The sequence below is a fragment of the Gobio gobio genome, assembly GCF_949357685.1.
Source record: "Gobio gobio genome assembly, chromosome: 3".
NCBI classification, from domain to species: Eukaryota; Metazoa; Chordata; class Actinopteri; order Cypriniformes; family Gobionidae; genus Gobio; species Gobio gobio.
In genome coordinates, this window is record NC_137099.1 from 43,201,936 (window position 1) to 43,224,324 (window position 22,389).

Below are 22,389 nucleotides of genomic sequence, written 5' to 3' on the forward strand. Positions count from 1 at the left end.
AAAGATATATGTATGTATATGGTAGATGTGTTCCTAAAAATATGCATATACAAAAATATGCCTTGCCTGTATTTCAAGTTGATAAAATAATTTCAAATCCATATCATTTTATTTGCGACCGCGCGTGCCCTCCCAGGAGAATCACAACCGCCCGCGCGCTCTGCCTGCACTGGTCGAGATGGATCATGAGGAGATGAAGAAAAGATAGCCGCAAATGTGGAAGTTCATCGCTGAGGAAGCACGCAGATAACTGTGGTAACAAAACCAAGCACAAGCAGTTCTATCGAACAGTATTTTTGTTATGTTTTCTGAGTTTGGTCTCTTAATAACATAAATAATTCACTGGCGCTGCGCCGAGTGAACGTGCACATTCAGTCGATGCGCTCCCGGTACACAAGATGGTGCTGCGGCACTTTAAGCCTCTGACACTCGCTTGTCACACAGAAGGAGAAGAGATACAGTATTTACGTGCTTGCCAAAACCATAGACATATTATGTATATGGACAAAACCATTCACACACTTTTTGCTAACTGGCAAGCAGCATTAGCAGCTCATCTTCTTCTTTGTCTACTTACTACTTCTTCGTCGTATCAATGTGTGCTCGGCAAGACCGTTTTGTGCTCGAGCGCCACCAAGTCGTGTTTTACTGTCACTTCAGCAGCTCCAGGCACGTGAACAAAAGCGCCGATCTCATTGGTCGGACAGTTTTTTACGCGCCGCGTCAAAATAAAAAAACCAACCTGAGGCGTTTTTTTAAAAATGACGCTTTTACGCCTGGCATTTTGCGCGTCGGTGTAAACACTCACATTGGTGCCCATTGTTTAGTCCCGAGGCGTTAAACGTCGCCGATAAACGCGTGCGAAAATCGTCCCGGTGTGAACAGACCTTAAAGTTACATTAAGCCACGTTAAGCGTTTTCTTATAATGGTTTTCGATGGCAGGAAAACGCTTAACGTGTAATTAAACGCGCTGCATTCATATTCTGGGCTCATCGGATTTTTTCTACATAGAATGCGTTATTAGTATTAGCCTATGTTGACTGAGTTTGGTCTCTTAATAACAGTGTCTTACCTACATTAAGCCACGTTAAGCGTTTTTCACGTTAAGCGTTTTAGAATGTCCCTGCTGAAGTTGTCCTTGTGTTAATGGTCGTGTAATAACTTCTGTATGCTGGCAATAAACATTTTTGTAAGTGTGTCTATAATGTGATATGCTAAACTGATTTTATTGCGGGTGCGGGTCGGGTGTTGGTTCTATTTTAAGCGGGTCGGGTCGGGTGCGGTGCGGATTTTATTTAGTGCTGTTGTCGGAAAACGGGCCGGATGCGGTTTTAAGCACTGCGGGTACGGGCAGGTGCGGGTTTACAAAATCGAACCCGTGCAGGACTCTGAAGGCCCCTGCCGCTCGGATTGGCAATTAATAACAGAACGGGGCGGAGCAAAGTGAGTGTTTCAACTTTTCAATGAATTCCTATGAAAGTTTAGCTTCAATATGCGATCTGCCAGACTGGACACACGCTGGGAATGAATGCCGCGCTTACCTTAGCTCTTCTCACCTCTTACTTCGCTCTCGTGATGAATGAAACCTGACTCCTGCTGCGTTTGTGTCGTGACTTTTGTTCGGCTCACCTCACACTTTATTGAAAAGACACGTTCAGTTTTTAATTGTAGTGTCTATTCTCTAACTGAACTAAATTATTTTTTTATTATGAAGATCAAAACAACGGTGTAGGGAGTGGCCTCGTAGGGCAGTGAAGCAAGTGCATTCTGGGATTTGTTGTCTTTCATCCACATGAGACTAAAATGCATTCTCTGTCTTTTCTCAGTCTAGAAGGCACCAAATTCAAAAATAATTTCACATTTCTACTACATAAATTACCCAGTTTAAATACACATTTATCTTCCCAGCGCTGAAGTACCCCTTTAAAAGCACTTGTTAAGTGATGGTCATATTTCCTATATACTCTGTAAAGCCGAGCTTCTAAAATTATGCCTATGTCGTGTTGGTTAAACAAGTGGTTGGTAACGTGATAACTTGTTTACACCCGGTATTAAGATGTTTTTTGGTCCATCGGATCACAAGCGATGACTCTAAATACAGCCACAAAAGACGGCCAACTCTCCGCCTACTGACCTAAAACATTATAGGAAGTGTGCTAGCCAGACAGGCTTTGTCGGCTGAAGACCCAAGTCGACCAAAAACGCATCTTAATACCAGGTGTAAACAGGGCCTTAGTAGCGCCCCTGCTTCAGATTTAAAAGATTCATTTTAACGATTAATCAATGAATTAATCGTTAATTTAAACAACAATTGATTACGGGAATTATGTAAATTGACATGCCTATTTGAGATGAAACAAAACTCTGCAAATGTTTGTACTTCTACCCCACCAGCTTGTAATGGTGAATTGTGTAATTTAATTGGACATCAAAATAGGTTTTCTATCATGGCTAAATACACAGACAGCTAAAAGTACAATATTTGTTTACTTTCACCTTTTTCAAAAAGTGTACACATTAGTACCGTGGTGCCATCACTGTTAAAATGCAGTGGGTTTTTTTTTTGTTGCAATGTAGAAAAACTAAAACTAAACGTTTGTGTTTACATAATATATATATATATATGTGTGTGTGTGTGTGTGTGTGTGTGTGTGTGTGTGTGTGTGTGTGTGTGTGTGTGTGTGTGTGTGTGTGTGTGTGTGTGTGTGTGTGTGTGTGTGTGTGTGTGTGTGTGTGTGTGTGTGTGTGTGTGTGTGTGTGTGTGTGTGTGTGTGTGTGTGTGTGTGTGTGTGTACTGTGTATAATAATTATGTATTTAATTTTTTTACAGTGATGGCACCACAGAGCCATGTATATATTTAAGAAATGTATTTTATATTTATTTATAAAATGTTTATTTATATATAATATAAATTGTATAAACATATATGCAGTATATACGTGCAAATATTTCTTAAATGTATACAGAAATAAGTGTGTATTTATATATACACATAGTAATTATACAACTTTTATTTTGGATGCGATTAATCGATTTGACAGCGCTAGTGTGCTAGTGCACTGGGAGTGTTAAAAAAAAACCTGTTTTTAAAAAAACTGCCGTTTCATTTGGTCACACTACTGAGTAAGAAATTACATACTTCTGCTTTAAGATAAAACATTAAGAATACAAAGCACATAACACATTATTAATTAAAAAAAAAAACTATTCCGTTACAGTGAACTACTCAAAACTGTATATTTGCGCGTGTGTAGTGTACATATACGTGTGTGTCTGAGTGCGTGTGACTCAACTGTATCCTGGCAACGTGAGAGAAAGAGGGAGGAGTGTAGTATTCAGTCTCTCTCTCTCGCTCTCTCTCTCTCTCTCTCTGGTTCTCTCTAAGGGAGCGTCTGTTTTGAAATATGCATGAGTGTGAGTGCTCAGAGAGCTCAGTTTCACTTTTCTCATTTCTGCGTACTTGAAAAGCAGCTTCATTCCCTGAAGAGCAAACCTCCAGCATGGCACCGCAAGTGCTGCGTAACCTGCATCATTGGGGTCAATACCTTGTGCAAAGATTTAAGACGACACAGCCCACGGGACACTTATTACAGTTTGCTCTTAGAACGAAGAGGAGTTCATTCTAGAAATTATGGTATAAGTTTGATTCTGATGTGTCATACCAGGTCAATAAAAGTTGAGGCTGTACCAATTATGAAGACAAGGTATAAAAAGGAAATTGAAAATCAGTAAAAGTAAGGGAAGGATTTGAAGAGCAGGTTTTTGCATTTGTTAGCGGGTTGCTTTCTGAACCAGTCTGTTAAACAAGGAAGTTCTAAATATTGAGACAATTACACAGACACCTGTTTGTTTTAAATTGCATTCGAAAAAGACTTTATGCAACAAACATTTAAAGCAGTTTTATGCTACACTGTTGTCACATGGCTTTATCACAATGCACTAGGGTCCAGTTTTCAATTACAAAATGTAATTCATCAAATTTTGAGTAAAACTGTCATTTGCATTGCAGCACATGGATACAGTATTGTATGCAGGCATTGTGTGTAGACACAGTATTCCACAGTAATATTATTACAATTTAAAATAACTTTTGTTTTCTATTTTAATACATTCTAAAATTGTATTTATTCCCGTGTTGGCAAAGCTGAATTTTCAGCATCATTACACCAGTCTTCAGTCACATGATAAACCTTCATAAATCATTGTAATATGCTGATTTGGTGCTCAAGAGACATTTCTTATTATTGTCAATGTTGAAATCAGTTAATATTTTTGTAGAAACTTAATATAAAAGCAACATTTATTTCCGATAGAAATCTTTTGCAACATTGTAAATGTTTTTACTGCCACTTTTGATCAATTTAAGGCATCCTTGCTGAATAAAAGTTGTGCATTACTCTAGGCTGCACAAATGTGTCTGTTGATTTTTCACTCTTGTAAGAGGTTGCCTTATGAAGCTCAATAATTATAAGAAAGAGGAAAGGATTCAAAACCCCAGTAAAGCCCGATCCCGACCACCATAATAGACCTGCGCTGTAATGGCTGCAGATCTGGACAATATCCATGAAAATTCCGTGGTAAAAATAGCATGCGTGCACACGTGCATCTACAATTATTCAATAATTAGGCCCAGGTGGCACAGGGGTAAGGAGTCAATCCATGGACCATTAAGTTTCTGAGAAACAAACACTTTCAAAAGTATGTTCCAAAAACATTCACGCCACATGTTGATCCGTTTGTGTGCATCTGTGTTTATTAACTTCACTGAGGGCTTTGGATTTGTCATTCATGACAATTATGACATATGAAAAAGTTTGGATCAATTCCATGAATCAGTTCAAATAATCTTTTGATTCAGTGGATTCGAAATTTGTTTGCGTGATTACTAAAAAAAATGTTCAAGGAAGTCCCTATTTGCATACTGTGTTTCTACTGTAACAGGGCAGACAGACCTATTGTATTCAGTTTGCTAAAATGAGGAAGAGGCCCATGAGGAAGGAAACGAGTTAAGAAACAAATGTCTATTTTGTAACAGAACATACATGTTACATGTTCTCTTATTATTAATAATAATAAAAGATGACCAATACGAGGCCACATAAAAATAAAAATAAATCTGCAATAATAGGCAAAGTTCCTAATCAAACGTAATAACAAAAGACCACCATAAGACTTTTACACGGACTGAATTAATACGGCTACTTCAAAAGTGTTTTTCGCTGTGTCCTGTGTGTAAAAGCTTGTTGATCTGACCCAAGCAGAAGTGAAATGCTAAGACAAGGACTAAGCTCATTTTGTGTAGATGGCCTATATAACCAATAATCCTGTCAGTGCAAAAGTTCATTTTAAGAGGGTTGATGCTGCTATGCTCATCTGATATAGTCCACTCCGAATTAAACTGCAAATGGTTCTTACAATAGCCTACAGTTTACATGTACATGTTTTAAAGAAATGAATACTTATATTAATCAATGCATTAACATGTCCAAAAGAGACATCAATATTAATTACAAAAGATTTCTATTTCAAATAAATGCAGCTTTTTGAACTTTAAAATATGTAGTAGTAAATATAGGTGTAGAAAATCGCAACTTTTCATTTTCAGTTGGTCTTAGCACACGATGTAACTGTAGAAGAGTCATGTTTTAAATAGGAAAAATATTGAAAGTGTCTTTGGTCAGTTTTTGAATGAGATGCTAATGGACTGACCAGAATCAATGATGTATGCTAAGCTATGCTAAAAGTGCTACCGCCAGATACAAAGATCGACTGAATGGATTCAAAAACGGTAAAACTCAACTATTTAACTCTAGGGGACTTGTAAAATGAGCTTATTTTAAAAAAAAAGTGGAGTGTTCCTTTAAGCTAGAAAATTATTTTAAATTGTAATAGCATTTCAGAATATTACAGTCTTTACTGTTTTTTTGAACAAATAACAGTAAATGCAGCCTTGGTGAGCATAAAGGCCTGTTCACAGTTATACTAAGAATGATAACTAGGTATATTAGTGTCCACACCAATGCACAACAGGTCAATAAAATTGTTCATTATAAGCAAGCACACACACACACTGCAGTTTGTTTGTTTGTCACACAGTTAGTCAGTCTGTCTGTTGATACAGATAGATAGGAAAAAATCATTTTGAAAGTGATTCCAATTTCCAACTATATCGTTCCTCTGTGCCTTTATTGTTGTAGTTGTGGTGTGGATTTTTAAACACTAAAAAAAAATCTTTATGGCTATATTTATCATCCTTGGTGTGAACAGGCCTGAAGACAAAAAAAAAAATCTTAACGGCCAGCAGTTCAACGCTTGAACAGTAGTATTCACTATATTGCCAAAGGTTTTGGGACGCCTGCCTTTACATGCACATGAACTTTAATGACATCCCATTCTTAATCCGAAGGGTTTAATATGGAGTTGGCCCACCCTTTGCAACAGCTTCAACTCTTCTGGGAAGGCTTTCCACAAGGTTTAGAAGTGCGTTTATGGGAATATTTGACGATTCTTCTAGAAGCGGGTTGAGGTCAGGACTCTGTGCAGGCCAGTCAAGTTCCTCTGCACCAATCACACTCATCCAAGTCTTTATGGACCTTGCTTTGTGCACTGATGTGCAGTCACACTGGAACAGGAAGGGGCCATCCCCAAACTGTTCCCACAAAGTTGGGAGCATGAAATTGTCCAAAATGTCTTGGTATGCTGAAGCATTAAGAGTGAATTCAATGACGCGGCAAATTAAAATTCACGGGGAAAATGTAGGCCTATTATTAAATCGATCCTCTGAGTTACGGATCGATCTTTAGAAATTAATATGAAAATCGATTCCGAATTGGTGAATCGATTTTTTTCAACACAGCCCTACCACTAAACTTTACCCTTGGCACAATGCAGTCAGGCAAGTACTGGCAACCGCCCAAACACAAACTCGTCCATCGTATTGCCAGACAGGAAAGCGTGATACGTCACTCCAGAGAACACCGTCTCCACTGCACTGTGCGCCTCAGCATGCGTTGATCCTAGGGATGTAACGATTCAGTCGGAGAAAGGGGTGTAACGGTACACAAAACTGACCGTTCGGTACGTACCTCGGTTTTGAAGTCACGGTTCGGTACGGGTTCGGTAGAGCAGTTTTACTAAATTGCTTTTTATTTATTTTTACAGTGGTTTAGCTACTGAAGAAAAAAAGTGTCTGTCCTTAAATTAATTAAATTATAACAAAGTTTATTGAAGATGTTGCTGTAAACTATAGGGAGCCCTTACTTGCACTAAAGGTTAACAACAGAGCCTAAACTATTAGCCTAAATTCAGTTGCTATTTATATTTAGGTATAATAATCAACACTCATAAGCGTCACATAAGGCTGTTTTTGTATTAATTTCTAAATCTAATTTATAAAATTATGTTTTTTCTCCAATTCGTTGTTGAAATATAATCATTTATACACAGTGAGTGTCATTTTCATGACAGGTTTATTTAAACATACATGAAATAATCAAGACATCACTAACAGGTTAAGTAGAATATAATGAATATATAGGCTAATATAGTGCATATATTTAGTGAAGGAGTTGATTTCTCCAGTGAACTAACAGCCATGGACACTGAATGACTGCCTGAGGTAAATGTGATGCTACGTGACATTGTTCTCAAGCTGTTTTAATATCGACGTCTTTCCGCGGTTGAAACACTGATTGAGCGATTAGACCACATATGATACGTTTCAGTGTTAATGTATCCTCAACATACCGTAAGATATTAATTCATGTTTATTCTTTAGGAAGAGATGATCGCGTTCACAGATGATTGCGTTCACACGCACAAGCGTTCACACGAACAAGTCAGTTGTTCACACGACAACTGACGTGTCTACAATGATCAGTCGTCACATTAAAGAGTGTCAAAAAAGCATTTATTGTTTGAATTTTCGTGATAAAATGGACAGAATACTTAGTATGTTCGTGTGGGAACTAGGACTGAAGTGTGTTCCGCGCTTAAAACAAGCCGACTGTTAACTGTTAAAGATTGCATTCGTAACCGTTCGGTACACATGTCCACCGTACCAAAAGCCCTGTACCGAAACGGTTCAATACGAATACGTGTACCGTTACACCCCTAGTCGGAGCCGTTTGGAAATCGATACAAATGTGTGACGATTCAAGTCGGTTGAGATGTTAAACGAGTCGCAATATACATTATAAACAGCCTCACTTTACACGCACGATAGCAAGGAGCAAGTTAAATCAGTGGTGTGGCAGTATTTGGACTTTCCGAAGACTAATAATCACCAGTGAGAGGCTCCAGTCACCGCCGTCTGTATGTAAAAAGATAATGGGACAAACCACACTGACCGGCAGAATTGCAGCCTTACTCGCGGCGTCGAGGGCGATTGCCATGGAGATCACAAGGTGCATATCAGTGTTTTCACAGCGAAAGATACAAGGCTGTTTTCTGCCGTAGTAAATTCATTCCAGGCCCTTCCTCATCAAGAGAAAGACCAGCGCGAGGATGTTCCACAGACTGACGGAGAAATCTGTGCTGTTGCAGAACCAGGTGTTGTATTTGTTTTACTATCTCTTTCTCTAAATGTGTACATGTTTCTGTTTTTTTTATTATTATGCCATATTTATCTAAATGTGTTCTGTTTTTCTAACTCTTGCAAGTGTAATGATACAAATTATAATTAAAATCCCTTTATAACAATGTGAAACCCCTGTCACTGTTTTCATTTGACCTAGTCTTTTTATTTCTGCTCTTCCTCAGTGAAGGACGAGGGTGACGAAGCTGAAACAACTTCCTCCCAAGAAAACATCGTTGGAAGATCTCCTTGAAGGACTTTTTGAGGATTTGTTTTAAAATTTATATTTTTGGTTTTAAAATGTATAATTTATAAATATATATATATTTAAATTTTACAAAGAAATATGCAGAATTTTGTCTGAGAAAGAAAAGGACACTTTTATTTTATAATTGGTCTCATTTTGTTAAAAGAAATCGTGAGAAAATCGTATCGTATCGCATCGTGAGTTGAGTGAATCGTTACATCCCTAGCTGATCCCGCTCTGTGATTTTACGTGGCTGAGTTGCTGTTGTTCCCAATTGCTTCCACTTTTTTGTTAGAATACCACTAGCAGTTGACCGTGGAATATTTAGTATTGAGGGAATTTCACAACCTATCACGCTTGAATTCACTGAGCTCCAGAGAGAGACCCATTCTTTCACAAATGTTTGTAGAAGCAGTCTGCATGCCTAGGTGCTTGATTTTATATACCTGTGGCCATGGAAGTGATTGGAACACCTGGATTCAATGATTTGGATGGGTGTCCCAATCATTTTGGTAATATATATTATATATATATATGAGGGATGGACTGATAGGCGATGCCATCGTTCATCGCAGATGGCTGACAGACATCACAATGTTGAGCCGGCATCGTGATCCCTCTATTTTCCTGTTTCTAGTTGAAGTGAGAAGAGCATCAAGACAGCGGTGCGGATCACACCACAAGCACTCAGGGTCGTTTGTGGTAATGATATTTCAGTGCTCTATCCTCAGGTAGTTTTATCTAAAGCCAAACACGCTTCATTCAAGCCTTTCCAGCTCTGTGCGCGTTCCCCTTCTCCAGATGCGCGCGACATTAACGGAGCTTAACGCTCAAACGCAACACCCCGAAGCCATCGGCCATCACGATCATCTGATGCCAATTTGGTAGACATCGCGCAACCCTAATATACATACATTTAACATTTTTGCTTTGAAAGGACAACCAAATAACAGTAGTTTCAAATTGTCTGACAGTTTAAACTGATTCTAAACTGAAAACATCCAAAATTTAACATCATTTTTGCAAGACAATGTCTAATGACATGGCCTTTAGGAAACTTAATAGTCAAAGAAAAGTACAGAATATCCTATCCTATATGTGATTGTTTTCCACCTCACTCCTTAAGCTGAACATGGATAAAGTGAATGATAGCGTCACAGTGAGGGTGTTATACGGTGGCTTTTGACCAATGACACAAGACCGGATTCCAACACTGGGATTATGACAGCACTACTGTGCATGTACAGACTGGACACGGATTAGCATGTGGTGAATTTAGCGTTCCCATGCAAATGCCAGAGGCATAAAACTGTGTTTATAAAGAGTACATATGCCTTTTGTGGGTGAGTATTTCCAGTCAAAAGTTGACTGGGAAGAGAAGCAGTTAAAAACTGCGTACCTGTGGATAATCAGCAAAAAAGGTGGTTCCTTTAATGCAAATGCAGTAGCGTTAGTATCATAGCATTCTGAGTGAATGATCAAGGCTATGTTCGACACGATCTGGTCATTCATCCGATGACTCCTGATGAGTGTTTGGCCCTGGTCAACTCCACGAACAATGAGGACAAGGATCTATTTGTGTGCCTTGAACATGTGTGTGTTGTGTCTCTGCACCAGTTTCTGTGTGACTCAAGGCCAAAGCAGTGGGAAACCTTGCCATGGAGGAGCTGCATGAGCGTGTGTCTGATGACACTCATCTATATTTAACTGGCTCCCTCATACGGTATGAAAGAAAGGCAAAGGCAGAGACTGACTTCCAGGCATCTTTCTAATCAATAATGAAGCAGCTTGCAGTTTGTCTTCAAACAAACACACACACAAACCCGATAAGATGCTCCACAGGTAATTTGGCTTTCTATTCTCTTCAAAGATCGACTATTAAACTTCTCTTTTTTTGCAAGAAATAGCAAACTGAGCTAATAGTACTTCTATCGGGGTCTTTGAACAAGAAGTAGCTTCTTCAGCCTTTGTTCCATTTGTCTATAACAACGACGGAAAAAAATCCCCATGTCACTTGACCTTATACTCAGTGCTCAAAAGTAAGTTGCTCAAATAATGGACACTCTGAACAGATGATGTGTCACCAGTACTCAAAGATCCAATATGAAAGACGACAGTCACATGAGATGCTCAAGAGAGATGGTGAGAAGATGATCAAATGGGCCATGAATCACTTGTTTTCCTAGAACAAGCCTAACAGGAGACTTCACTGTTCCTGGATCAGTCTATGCATCTGAAATGATCAGTGACCAATTTGATGATGGAATGGATCATACTGGTACTGGTGGAACATATGGGATTAATATTCAAAACATTTTTAGGCCTAAATTAAAGATTTTAAATGAAAGGTTTTTTCAGTGTCGTATGCACTCCTCTCATTTCTCTCTCTCTAACCTCCATGCATAATCAAAAATCTAACAGCCACTGAGAACTTTTTCGCAACTTTCACAGACACATATTAACACTTCTGCCAGGACCCCCTCTCACCCAGATGTGAATTTACATGATGTGTAAGGAATGACATTCATTTAACGTAGCTACAACAGTGCTAAAATTGGACCTTAAAGGGACACTCCACTTTATTTGGAAATAGGCTCATTTTCCAAGTCCCCTAGAGTTAAACAGTTGAGTTTTACCGTTTTTGAATCCATTCAGCCGATCTTTGTATCTGGCTGTAGCACTTTTAGCATAGCTTAGCATACATCATTGGATCAGATGAGACCATTTTCATTGCGCTCAAAAAAGACCAGAGACAATATCCAATATTTTTCCTATTTAAAACTTGACTCTTCTGTAGTTACATAGTGTACTAAGACCAACAGAAAATTAAAAGTTGCGATTTTCTAGACCGATCTGGCTAAGAACTATATTCTCATTCCTGCGTAATAGTCAAGGAACTTTGTGGCGCAATGATATATGAAGTGGTCCCCAGCTCGGTAACTTCCAATGTGACCGGCACTAAGTTTGTGTAGTTGCAGAGAAAGTTGCAGACTTGTAGCTGTGGCAAATTAGTTAGTGGATTTACCTGTGCGATTAGCCATGGTTCTGTGTGTCGTAAAGGGATGTGACAGTAGGTCGAAAGTAGGGCTGTACGATTAATCGAAAAATAACCGAAACCGACATTCATAACCTCTAACCGACGTATTTTTCCCATGTCGGTTATTTCGGTTTTCACGTGACTCCGCCCCGTCAGTCACATCAAGTGCAGTTTGCAGGCACAGAGAGATGCAGGAGCAGTTATCTGTGTTTATAGATGCCCAGAATCACTATAGTAACTGCATGTTTTACACAGTTTATATACAGGTCAGTCAATCACCGTTCTTATAGCCTATACGCGCTGCCACCGACACACACACACACACACACAAAGACGGCGCGCGCAAGCCGCAAAGCCAGATCGCTTTCACTTTCGTGCTCATAAAGTTTGTCAAGTACATGCGTTTAAAGGCTTGCCAGTTTCAACATTTAAATCGATTGTGCACTATTCAAAAACAATCTTTCTGTGACACAGAGAACCGAGCCGTGTCGTGTCAGACCTCTTTCACCTGCATCCTCACAAAGCTTTGTCATTTGTATGTGTTTTAAGCCCTGCCAGTTTGAACATTAAAGCGAGTTTCGACCATCAGATGTGTATTATGTTGAACTAATGCCTGATATATTGTGACAAACGAACACTCAGACAGAAGCTCGCACATCACGTGAAGATCGCGCGCAGCGACGAGCGCAGAAACGCAGTGTCAACGCCGTCCTGTGACTAAAGTAAAGACACTAAAGTAGCTTAGAAACTCAACCGTTATAGCATAGATTTTAATACCTTTGAAGTAAGTATGAATAGAGATGGTATGAGTAATTCACACACACAATCACTCTCTCATTAATGCATTCAAATAAATGTAATGTAGGCCTACTGTGTCAATTTATCTGTAGCTATCTGATGTACAACAAACAGAAATCTGCCCCATAGACAATAACTGCTGAAAGAGAACTGTTTCCTTCAAGTGTTTTAAAATCACAAAGAAATGCACTTTTTCATTAGAAAAAAAAATTCCACCTTTAATAGTAGAACATATTTACAGTACAAACCTTATCAGGAACTTACTCAAAAACCTTACGAGGGCAAAAAAAAAAAAAAAAAAAAAGCCAAAATAATCGTTCATTAATCGTAATCGAGGTAAAATGTTCAATTAATCAAGGTTTTTATTTTTGGACAAATCGTTACAGCCCTAGTCGAAAGTGTATTCTAGCATCATGTTTCACAGAATACCAACAAAAAACAAGCGACGAAAGAATCAATGGTTGGCTGCTCTGAACATAGATCTCGAAACACCGGTAGAATCAATCAAGAAATGGTGTGTTTGCTCGAATCGTTTTGGACCAGATGCTTATTTGGAAAACATGGACAATGTTACCCGTACTATGGTACGGCGTCTGAAGGATACGGCCATCCCAACAATATTCAGCGGGCTCACAGGACCAAGTGTTTCATCACCCGTTGCTGCAAGTATAACATTATTATTTTTAGCTAGCTTGAATGACCAGATTGAAAAAGCACTGCTGTTGTCTTTAGCTAACATTACCTGTGAAATGCAATCACTGAGTGCGAGGGTTTGCTCGAGCGTTTGGTTTATATAGTATAATGTTAGTAGTTTTGTTGTAGAGTTCTGGTGAGGTAGTGTATAGTTTGATTAAAAGAAACTTGTGGAATTGTCGGTATTGTTTATCTACAGTTTCTATGTTACAAAATACTAGTGATGTTACGTTCAGTGCCGAGGCTTCGGAGCGTGTATCAAAAATTCATCTCATTGATGTCCGAAGCCTCGCTTGGCCTGACTAGTTGAGGAAGCTGTTCAAATCTTGTAAATTCAGTCCCTTGCCCTGTTTAACTGTTTCACTTTCCAGTTTTAGTTTTATTTTCAGGCGCTGCGTAATATCATTGCGTCGCAAAGTTCCTTGACTATTACGCAGGAATGAGAATATAGTTCTTAGCCATATCGGTCTAGAAAATCGCAACTTTTCATTTTCTGTTGGTCTTAGTACACGATGTAACTACAGAAGAGTCAAGTTTTAAATAGGAAAAATTTTGAAAGTCTTTGGTCATTTTTGAGCGCGATGAAAATGGTCTCATCGGATTCAATGATGTATGCTAAGCTATGCTAAAAGTGCTACAGCCAGATACAAAGATCGGTTGAATGGATTAAAAAATGGTAAAACTCAACTGTTTAACTCTAGGGGACTTGGAAAATGAGCCTATTTCCAAAAAAAAGTGGAGTGTTCCTCACCCAAAAATAAAAATTCTGTCATTTACTCACCCTCAAGTTCCAAACCTGTATGAGTTTCTTTCTTCTGCTGAACACAAAAGAAGATATTCTGAAGAATGTCGGTAGCCAAACATTTGACTTCCATTAGTATTTTTTATTCCATTCTATGGAAGTCAATGGGGTCCATCAACTGTTTGGTTAACGATATTCTTCAAAATATATTTTGTGTTCAGCAGAAGAAATAAATTCAAACAGGTTTGGAACAACTTGAGGGTGAGTAAATGACGACAGAATTTTCATTTTTGGGTGAACTATCCCTTTAACTGCCTACACATGCAAAGCATGAGAATCCAATAGCAATTGTGAAAGTAGATGCTGTCGTTGCACTGTACAAAAGTCACAATATCGGGAAGTAATGGCAATAAGTCTAAGAGCTGAACAAACACCAGGGTGTTGCGAATGTGAAAAATTACTTGGGTGTGCTGGTGTAAAAGACTAACACCTGATTAAGACTCATGAACTTATACAAAACCCCACCAGAAAACCTGGTCATGCATCTAACGTTTAGAGAAAATTATGTTTCACACATTCACGCTTCTGAACTACTGAACTGTTAAGCATTACATAACGATTGTTAATAATATTATATAACAATGAACACTAGCAATTTTTTTCATTATGCTGTAATGTAATAAAATAAAATAGTCTAATGTCCTTTGTCACATATTAGGTATAACTTAAAGCTGCTGTCCGTAACTTTTTTTGATTTCACAAAAATTATATAGTGAGAATGTACAACATGAATCCATTTTCCAAACCGTGTTTACCCTGAATCATTATGGTACACTTATAATAAAGTGTTTATATTGGGACTATTTCAGGCCAGACTGGTAAGAACCGCTGCAGAGGAGCACAGTCCCTGCGTGACGCGCCATAGACATAAACAGAGAGAAGTAGCTACGGCTGCAAAGTTCTTCCACAAGACGCATGCAGTTGTGTTCATTAACATGTAGTATCAGTGGCAAAGCGTCTCTTTAATATCTAGGTGCAAATCAAACAGCTTCAAAGAGAAAATCGATGCAAAATGGCCAGAAATTGTTAATGGCATATTTATTTATTTAATTTGCCAAAGCTTTTTTACCCATAACTATATAGAGCCTAGTCTGCTTAGTAGGCCATGATGAGTGCGTGGAACTCATGACGGCTATTGAGGCCTGAACACACAATATCAGGAGCAGTGTTCTAGCTCACAAACGTGCAGAAAAGTTTCAGATTTTAAAATATCATTTAGGTCAGCATCAATAAAAAAGGAGGGAAAACCTGCTTACTTCTTGCAAAATATATTGATTGTGCTTTGGGCAAAATAAATGATGCATGCTTTAAACAGCCTTTCTTGAAACGTTATCAAACCTTTGAGCCTGAAGAGGTTTGACTGTTGGCTGTGGTGGTACTGTACAGCTTTCACACAAACTACAACAAGGCACTAGTACTTCACTGGGTCACTTTGCACACAAGTTTAAGAAGTTCAAGTCTATGAATTAACACAAATAATACTGAATATTCACTTGTAATGTCCTTTAGTTTGTTTATCCCACGAGAAGACAAGTTGCAAGTGCAAAAAAAGTCTTCTGTAATGCTTCGTGATGCTTTGTTTCGGTTCTCTCTGAGAAAGCGGTGGGTTTCCTGACATTGAGCCCTTGCGTGAGTGAGAGAGCGTGTGGACATATGCACAAGCATCAGCAGTACGTGTATGTTTGTGTGTGAAGGCCGATCCAATAAGCCTCAATATTAAAAATGCCCAAAGACAGCCATATAGGATATCATCTCTAGTGAAATCTCTGTGTGTGTGTGTGTGTGTGTGTGTGTGTGTGTGTGTGTGTGTGTGTGTGTGTGTGTGTGTGTGTGTGTGTGTGTGTGTGTGTGTGTGTGTGTGTGTGTGTGTGTGTGTGTGTGTGTGTGTGTGTGTGTGTGTGTGTAAAAGAGATGATAAAAATCACGCTCGCAGTGATATTGATTTAACTGCATGGACTATGTGCTGCAGTGTTGACATACACCTTGTTCTACATTCCAGTGTAACATGTGTACATGCGTACCAGCATGAAAGTGTGCACTGCGACGATAACACAGCAGAGAGCATGAAGTGCGAGGTTATAGTACCAGTAACAGTGTTAAAGGAACACTCCACTTTTTTTGAAAATAGGCTCCTTTTCCAACTCCCCTAGAGTTAAACTGTTGAGTTTTACCGTTTTCGAACCGATTCAGCTAATCTCCGGATCTGGTGGTAGAACTTTTAGCATAGCTTAGCATAGATCATTGAATCTAATTAGACGTTAGCGTCTCTGTCATTTTCTGTCGGTCTTAGTACACGATGTAACTACAGAAGAGTCAAGTTTTAAATAGGAAAAATATTGAAAGTCTTTGGTCATTTTTTAGCGAGATGCTGGTCTAATCAGATTCAATGATCTATGCTAAAAGTGCTACCGCCAGATCCGGAGATCGGCTGAATGGATTTGAAAACGGTAAAACTCAACTGTTTAACTCTAGGGGAGTTGGAAAATTAGCCTATTTTCAAAAATAGTGGCGTGTTTCCTTTAATGCATTTGGTAGTAAAATACTCATGTGTTGCTCCTGTTCCTGTGTTTTTGTTAATTGCAAACCACTAAACTAAAATATAAAAATTAGATAAAAAAAAAAAAAGAAATTAACTGAAATAAAATGACTAAAACTGAAATAAAATAATGATAAAATAATATTTCTAAACTATCTAATAAAATGACACAAAAAAAATTCACAAAATTAAAATTACACAAACTAAAATGAAAACATAAAAAATAAAGACTATAATAGTATATAAATAATACTAAAATAACGCTGAAAACACTATACAGATGTACCTGAAAAGTATTCAGAAGAGGAAAACTAAGTTAGTTTAAGGATGTACATATTGTTTCCTCTACATTCTGACACAGAAAATAGGTGCGAGGATTCCAGTAACTGACTCTAGTAATATTACTTCCCTATCTTTAGTGCTCTTGGCTAAGTTTCGGTTGATCACTCATGGAACAAGCAGGTAAAGATCGTTAGCTAGTTAGTAATGAATTCTTCATCCATACAAACATCTTGTCATTATCGTGTCATTTTTATATGCAGTTATTTTTGTGGAACACAAAAGTAAATTGATAAATTGTTTCGCATTGTCATACAATGATAGTTAATCGGGGCTGTCAGGCTTTTTAAATGGCATACATTAGATAGAATCATCTAGCTCTTCTCCGAAGTTTGCATCTAGCCCACGTTCGTATTAAAAAAAAAAAAAATTCTGAATGGCATCCACAATGTTGAATTTCCATTTCTGAATCAAGATATGGAGCTGGGCTTGAGGTGAGTGTCTTGAGTGAAGTTTAATAGTGAACAATGACCGACAAGTCATATGGACTCTTAATTTGGTGGATTTTTTGGGACTTGACATCCCATGGTCACTATGAACTGTCGTCGTATAATAAGACCTGTGTAACAATTCCTCAAACATTTCTACTATTGTGCTTTACAGAGAAAAAAACTACAGAATAAAAGTTTGGAACATCAGGGTGAGAAAATAATTTTAATTTTTTGGGGTGAAAAATGTACATATTCTAATAGGATTACTAAAAAAATATTAAATAAAATGTGTATTCTATGAACAAACACAGCAGAGCACAATTATTTTCAACTAAGTTGTCAAATGGCCTTCCTTTCACCGAAAGAGGAACTTTTTTTCTGCAAAATTATTTCAAAATGGATAATTACTTCAATTACGCCAGATCATTTATGGGTTTTTAACTAAAATGTACAAAAGGCTAGATTTAAACAGGAGAGTAAAAAGAATCATCGACGGAAAGTTCTCAGGTATCTTTGACGCAAACAACTCCTGCAGGCAAATAAATGATTTTTATAAACGACTGTGGTTTTTCTGACGGCTGGAATGCTTACATGCAGACACACACAGTGAGACGCATCGCACACAGTTGTACCTGCGGTACCAGTGTTGTAGGCCTCCTTGCAAACAAATACAGAAGACAAGAAAGTTACACAGGGGTAACTATGCTCTTGGAGTGTCTGACGTCACAAACCTCGTGTAACCCTGCCAACTGAGGAGTTAAATTTAGATCTTGGGCACTGGTCCCAGACACTGCAAAACAATGTGATACCACAAGCACAGCTTTTGCTGGAGAAAGCACTCACACGGCTGCTGGACACGACTTCAGAAGTAATAGAAATGTGCACAGATATACATTAAACACACTAGAAGAAAAATATTCTGAACTTTAAAAACTGCTATTTGGTCCTGAGGTGAGTTTGTACTGAAAACCAAACTTTTAGAGAAAGATCTTAAGTCTCGATTATGACTAGACTAATATGAAGCAATTTTCTGACTTTTGGTGCTGCCTTATGTGTTTATACAAAGACCTTGTGTATTAAAATATAGCTAGGTGTGAATGAAGACCGAAATTTAAGCATATTTGAGAAAGTATGAGCTAACTTTTTCAAAAGTTTCGCAACGTGCAAACTCAGTTACAGATCATTGTTGTTATTGTCAACTAAAACTATTAAAAAGTGGTTTTCATTCATTAAAATAAAGCATACATATTAGATGAAAAACTGAAACTTAAAATTTAGAAACCCAAATAAAATGAGTTTTAGTTTAACTAAAATTACTACAACCACATAAAAATAAAAATGAATTAAAGCTAAATAGATTTTTTTTAACTACTCAAAAAAGGACAGCAAAAAACAACAACAACAAAATGACTCCTCAGACCCTCGGTCAAAGACGACGCCAAAGAATGTCGTCAAAGCAGACGACATTAGTACCAGGTGTAAACAACATAGCATGTTTCAACTGACCATTTGTGTCAGCCAAGAGAGATCTTAATACCAGGTGCAAAAGAGACCTATGAGATTCCTGCACCTCAAGACTGAAGGCTGCAAGGTTTAAACCTCCTTCACTTCTTGGAGTTATTTTACAGTCCTGTTCCATGTACATCCCATGTACTTATTATAGTGATTACAATAACTGTGTAATAACTAGGTGCTAACTCTGAACCTATACCCTTAACCCATGTAGTTGGTTTATATTACCCAGTACTTTCTTGGGTAAGAACGCTGTAAGTACATGTACTGTAAAATAAATTGCAACCTAACATTTCATCACCTTACACTGGTTCCAAAAATGACTCCATAAACAAACCTCCTTTTGACATATACTAGGCATAAAAAGTGTAACTATCCATTCCATAGCGCATGTACAAAATATGACAAAGACAATATCTCAAAAACATGCAATTACAGGGTCATATATTCAATAATCATCCATTTAAAATCAATTAACTCTAAAGAGTTTAAGACTATCCAGTTAAGCCAAATGGAGAATACTGGACACCAAGCTGTCTACACAGGCAGCTCGCTAGGTTTGGGCACACAGCCATTGTGTGGGGTCTGAACCCAGACGCACAGATAAGACCCTAAAACTCGACTTGATACAGCCACCTAGCTGCAGCAGTGCTTAAATGTGGAGAAAAGACAGAGAAGCAATACGGCTGCGGTCTCTTTAAATCGCAATAGCTTCGATGTGAAGCGTTTGTTGCCTATCTACCGGCTCACACAGTAATGTCCACATCGCACAGAGGGAGGTCGACGACACCGGCCATTAACGCTTTGAGAACTACCTGTGTGTCACCCTCAGCAATTAGAGTCACTTAGCATATCAAAGAGGAATTCACCGCCTTGACACAAAAGGCAACGACACGATGCTCCTCCGCAATGGGTTGAGGTTCAAATGACTGATTTTTAACACTAACTTTTCTGTGGCTGCATCTGATCCGGGAGTGTAACATACACATAACATACACATCCTGCGGTGTATTTGTTTCCCCACAACCCTTTCTTTTCTTAACCAGATGATGAGTATTGCATTGAGATTCACAGAGAGAGAGAAATATCTGCTCCGAAAATAGAGTAAAAACAAAAACAAGCCACTAGTAGCATCATTTTAAACAGCAGCTCGCCTATGTAGAGGCTGAAACTAGTTATTTAAACCAGTGCTAACTAAACCTAAATGCACATTCACGTACTTGAATTATCAGCAAGCTGATTTTGATTTTCAATTCAATCATGTTTTCTAAACACGTAACACGCCTGAACTACAAGTAGTAAGTAGGAGGAGAGCAAATGACATCATCAACTACTACATAACTTTATACGAGCTGCTCTGCAAAGTATCTAAACGCCTCCAAAGTTACTCGGAGCTCTAATGCACGAGAAATAGTCCGTAAATCGCGTTGAAGTTGTCGTAGCCTACATGGTTGTGATTGTCCCAGCGTCGCCGGAGTTTTCAGTTCCGACAAGTGTAAAAAGCACAGAGCGAAAGTTTAGCACTGCCACCCAAACAAACAAACAGCACCGTGTTCATAACAAACACCGTAAGCACCTATAAAAGAAGACCGGGCCACGCACACTATAGGAGAGGCGAACTCACCGCGATCAGAGTGTTGTTCCTCTGCTCGATGGTCGCGGTTGAATCGGGCTCTTGTTGCTTGCTCTGCTGTTTGCTGTTGCTGGATTTCTTGGCCCGCAGCTCTAAAGTCCGCTGGTGCAGTCTCACCGTCTCCCGGCGCTCCAGCTCCAGCTGCTCGTCGTGCGCTTGCTGGTATCGGCTCTCGCAGTTGACGTGGTGCCGCCGGCAGCCCTCGATCCGCTGCCGGAGCCGCTCCACCACCGTGCTGTGCTTCGGTATGCCCACGTTACCGCCGCCGCCGCCGGTGCTGCTGTTGGTTGCATTAATGGCAGAGTTTAAGTTACTGTTATTAATGCAAATACCGCCGGTCGGTACGGCAGCGGGGCTGGCAAAATCCCCCATCATCTGTGATTCGGGAAGAACTTTGTCAAGCCCCCCTGACTCTCTCTCTCCCCTCTCCGAAGCGGAGCAGAAGTCCGCTTCGCCAGGGAGGCAGATACAGTGAAATTGGGGGGAAATAAGCGTTTAAATGAGTGTAAATCCCTCCTCCGGGAGGATCGCCGTGTCAACCATTCAATAGACAACAGTGCGGGACCGTGGAGGTGCGAGAGAGGCGACCGGGTCTGTTACTCTCTCGCCTCTACTGGAGCTCCATCAAACATCCGGATGTTACTCGCAACCATCACGCATAAGCACCGCTGCTGCGAGCCCGTCGTTTTATTGTGTTGTCCTTTTGAAAAAAGTTTTGCCGTCTGCTGAGAACAGGCTCCGGAGTTGTTTCGTGAACTTGCATTTCATTAGTTTGGCCGGCGAAACCCTCCACGAGCGCGAACAAGGTGTGCAGTTTCTAAAAGTCCCGATGGCTGGAGAGGAAATCCTACAGTCGCCAATGTGTACAGCAGCTGCCACCATCACAATAATCAAGCGCTCCCCTCCTCCATGCTAGCGGAGTGATATCAGGACAACAGCCGAGCGAAGAGCAGCCACCAGCCTGCGAGCAGCACGTCAGCTCCGCGGAAAACACGGCGCGGAATCTAGTGCTCTGGACGCGGAGTCAACATATCGACTTCAGAGGAGGTGAACGACAGAGCGGTGTAATGCTTTACTGGCGGGTTGTGGTACTGCATCTGAATCATCTGATACTCTGAGTTTGAGAGTACAAAGCACTACTGTGAGGAATTACGGCCGGGGTAACCCATTATCATAAATACCATACCATACATAGGCCTACATATAAAATAAAATAAATGTATTGTTAATAATAATAAAATATTGATATACACATGGGTACATTTAGGTTTAAATGGAAATAAAAGAGAAAGGACAAAAAAAATGAATACCTTAAAAATGAAGGTTCTTCTGTATAGTTTTTAGGTTCAGCAACGTGGTTCTTCTGCGTTTAAGTTACATTGCACTTTCTTCTGATCAGTGTATTGGTTATTGTGTTCTTTAAAGTCACCATGAAATTGACAATTCTTGTTTTTATGGAGTATTTATTCTAAATTATTTATCTGTGCACTTAATAATCATTAATCAAAATAACTTCCTCTCCCTCTTGCAGTGACATCTCTTCTCTGATTAATAGGCCTACTAGCGTGAGGGCGGGAAAACAAGAAAATAACCTATAAACTTAAGTACATAAGCCATTTTTTGGTTCTAATTGGAACCTTTATTTTCATTTTAAGAGTGAGAAGTGTTTAATTAATGCAAGTGTTTAGTTAATTAATGAATAACATTATCCTTTGGTGGTGTTTACCTCCTATTATGCCTTTTTCCTTTTTTAAACAAAAATGAAGTGCATGCTTACTGATACA

At 39.0% G+C, this 22,389-nt stretch overlaps 1 protein-coding gene across 1 annotated transcript in view; it reads right to left on the reverse strand.

Moving 5' to 3' along the window:
• maml3 (mastermind-like transcriptional coactivator 3) overlaps positions 1-21,535 on the reverse strand; it is a 142,687-nt gene extending 121,152 nt beyond the window's left edge. Inside the window, exon 1 of the mRNA XM_079812486.1 lies at positions 20,597-21,535. Coding sequence (XP_079668612.1) covers positions 20,597-20,980 — 384 coding nt within the window. The 5' untranslated portion in view covers positions 20,981-21,535. The remainder of the gene's footprint in view (positions 1-20,596) is intronic.
• Positions 21,536-22,389: the final 854 nt, after the last annotated feature.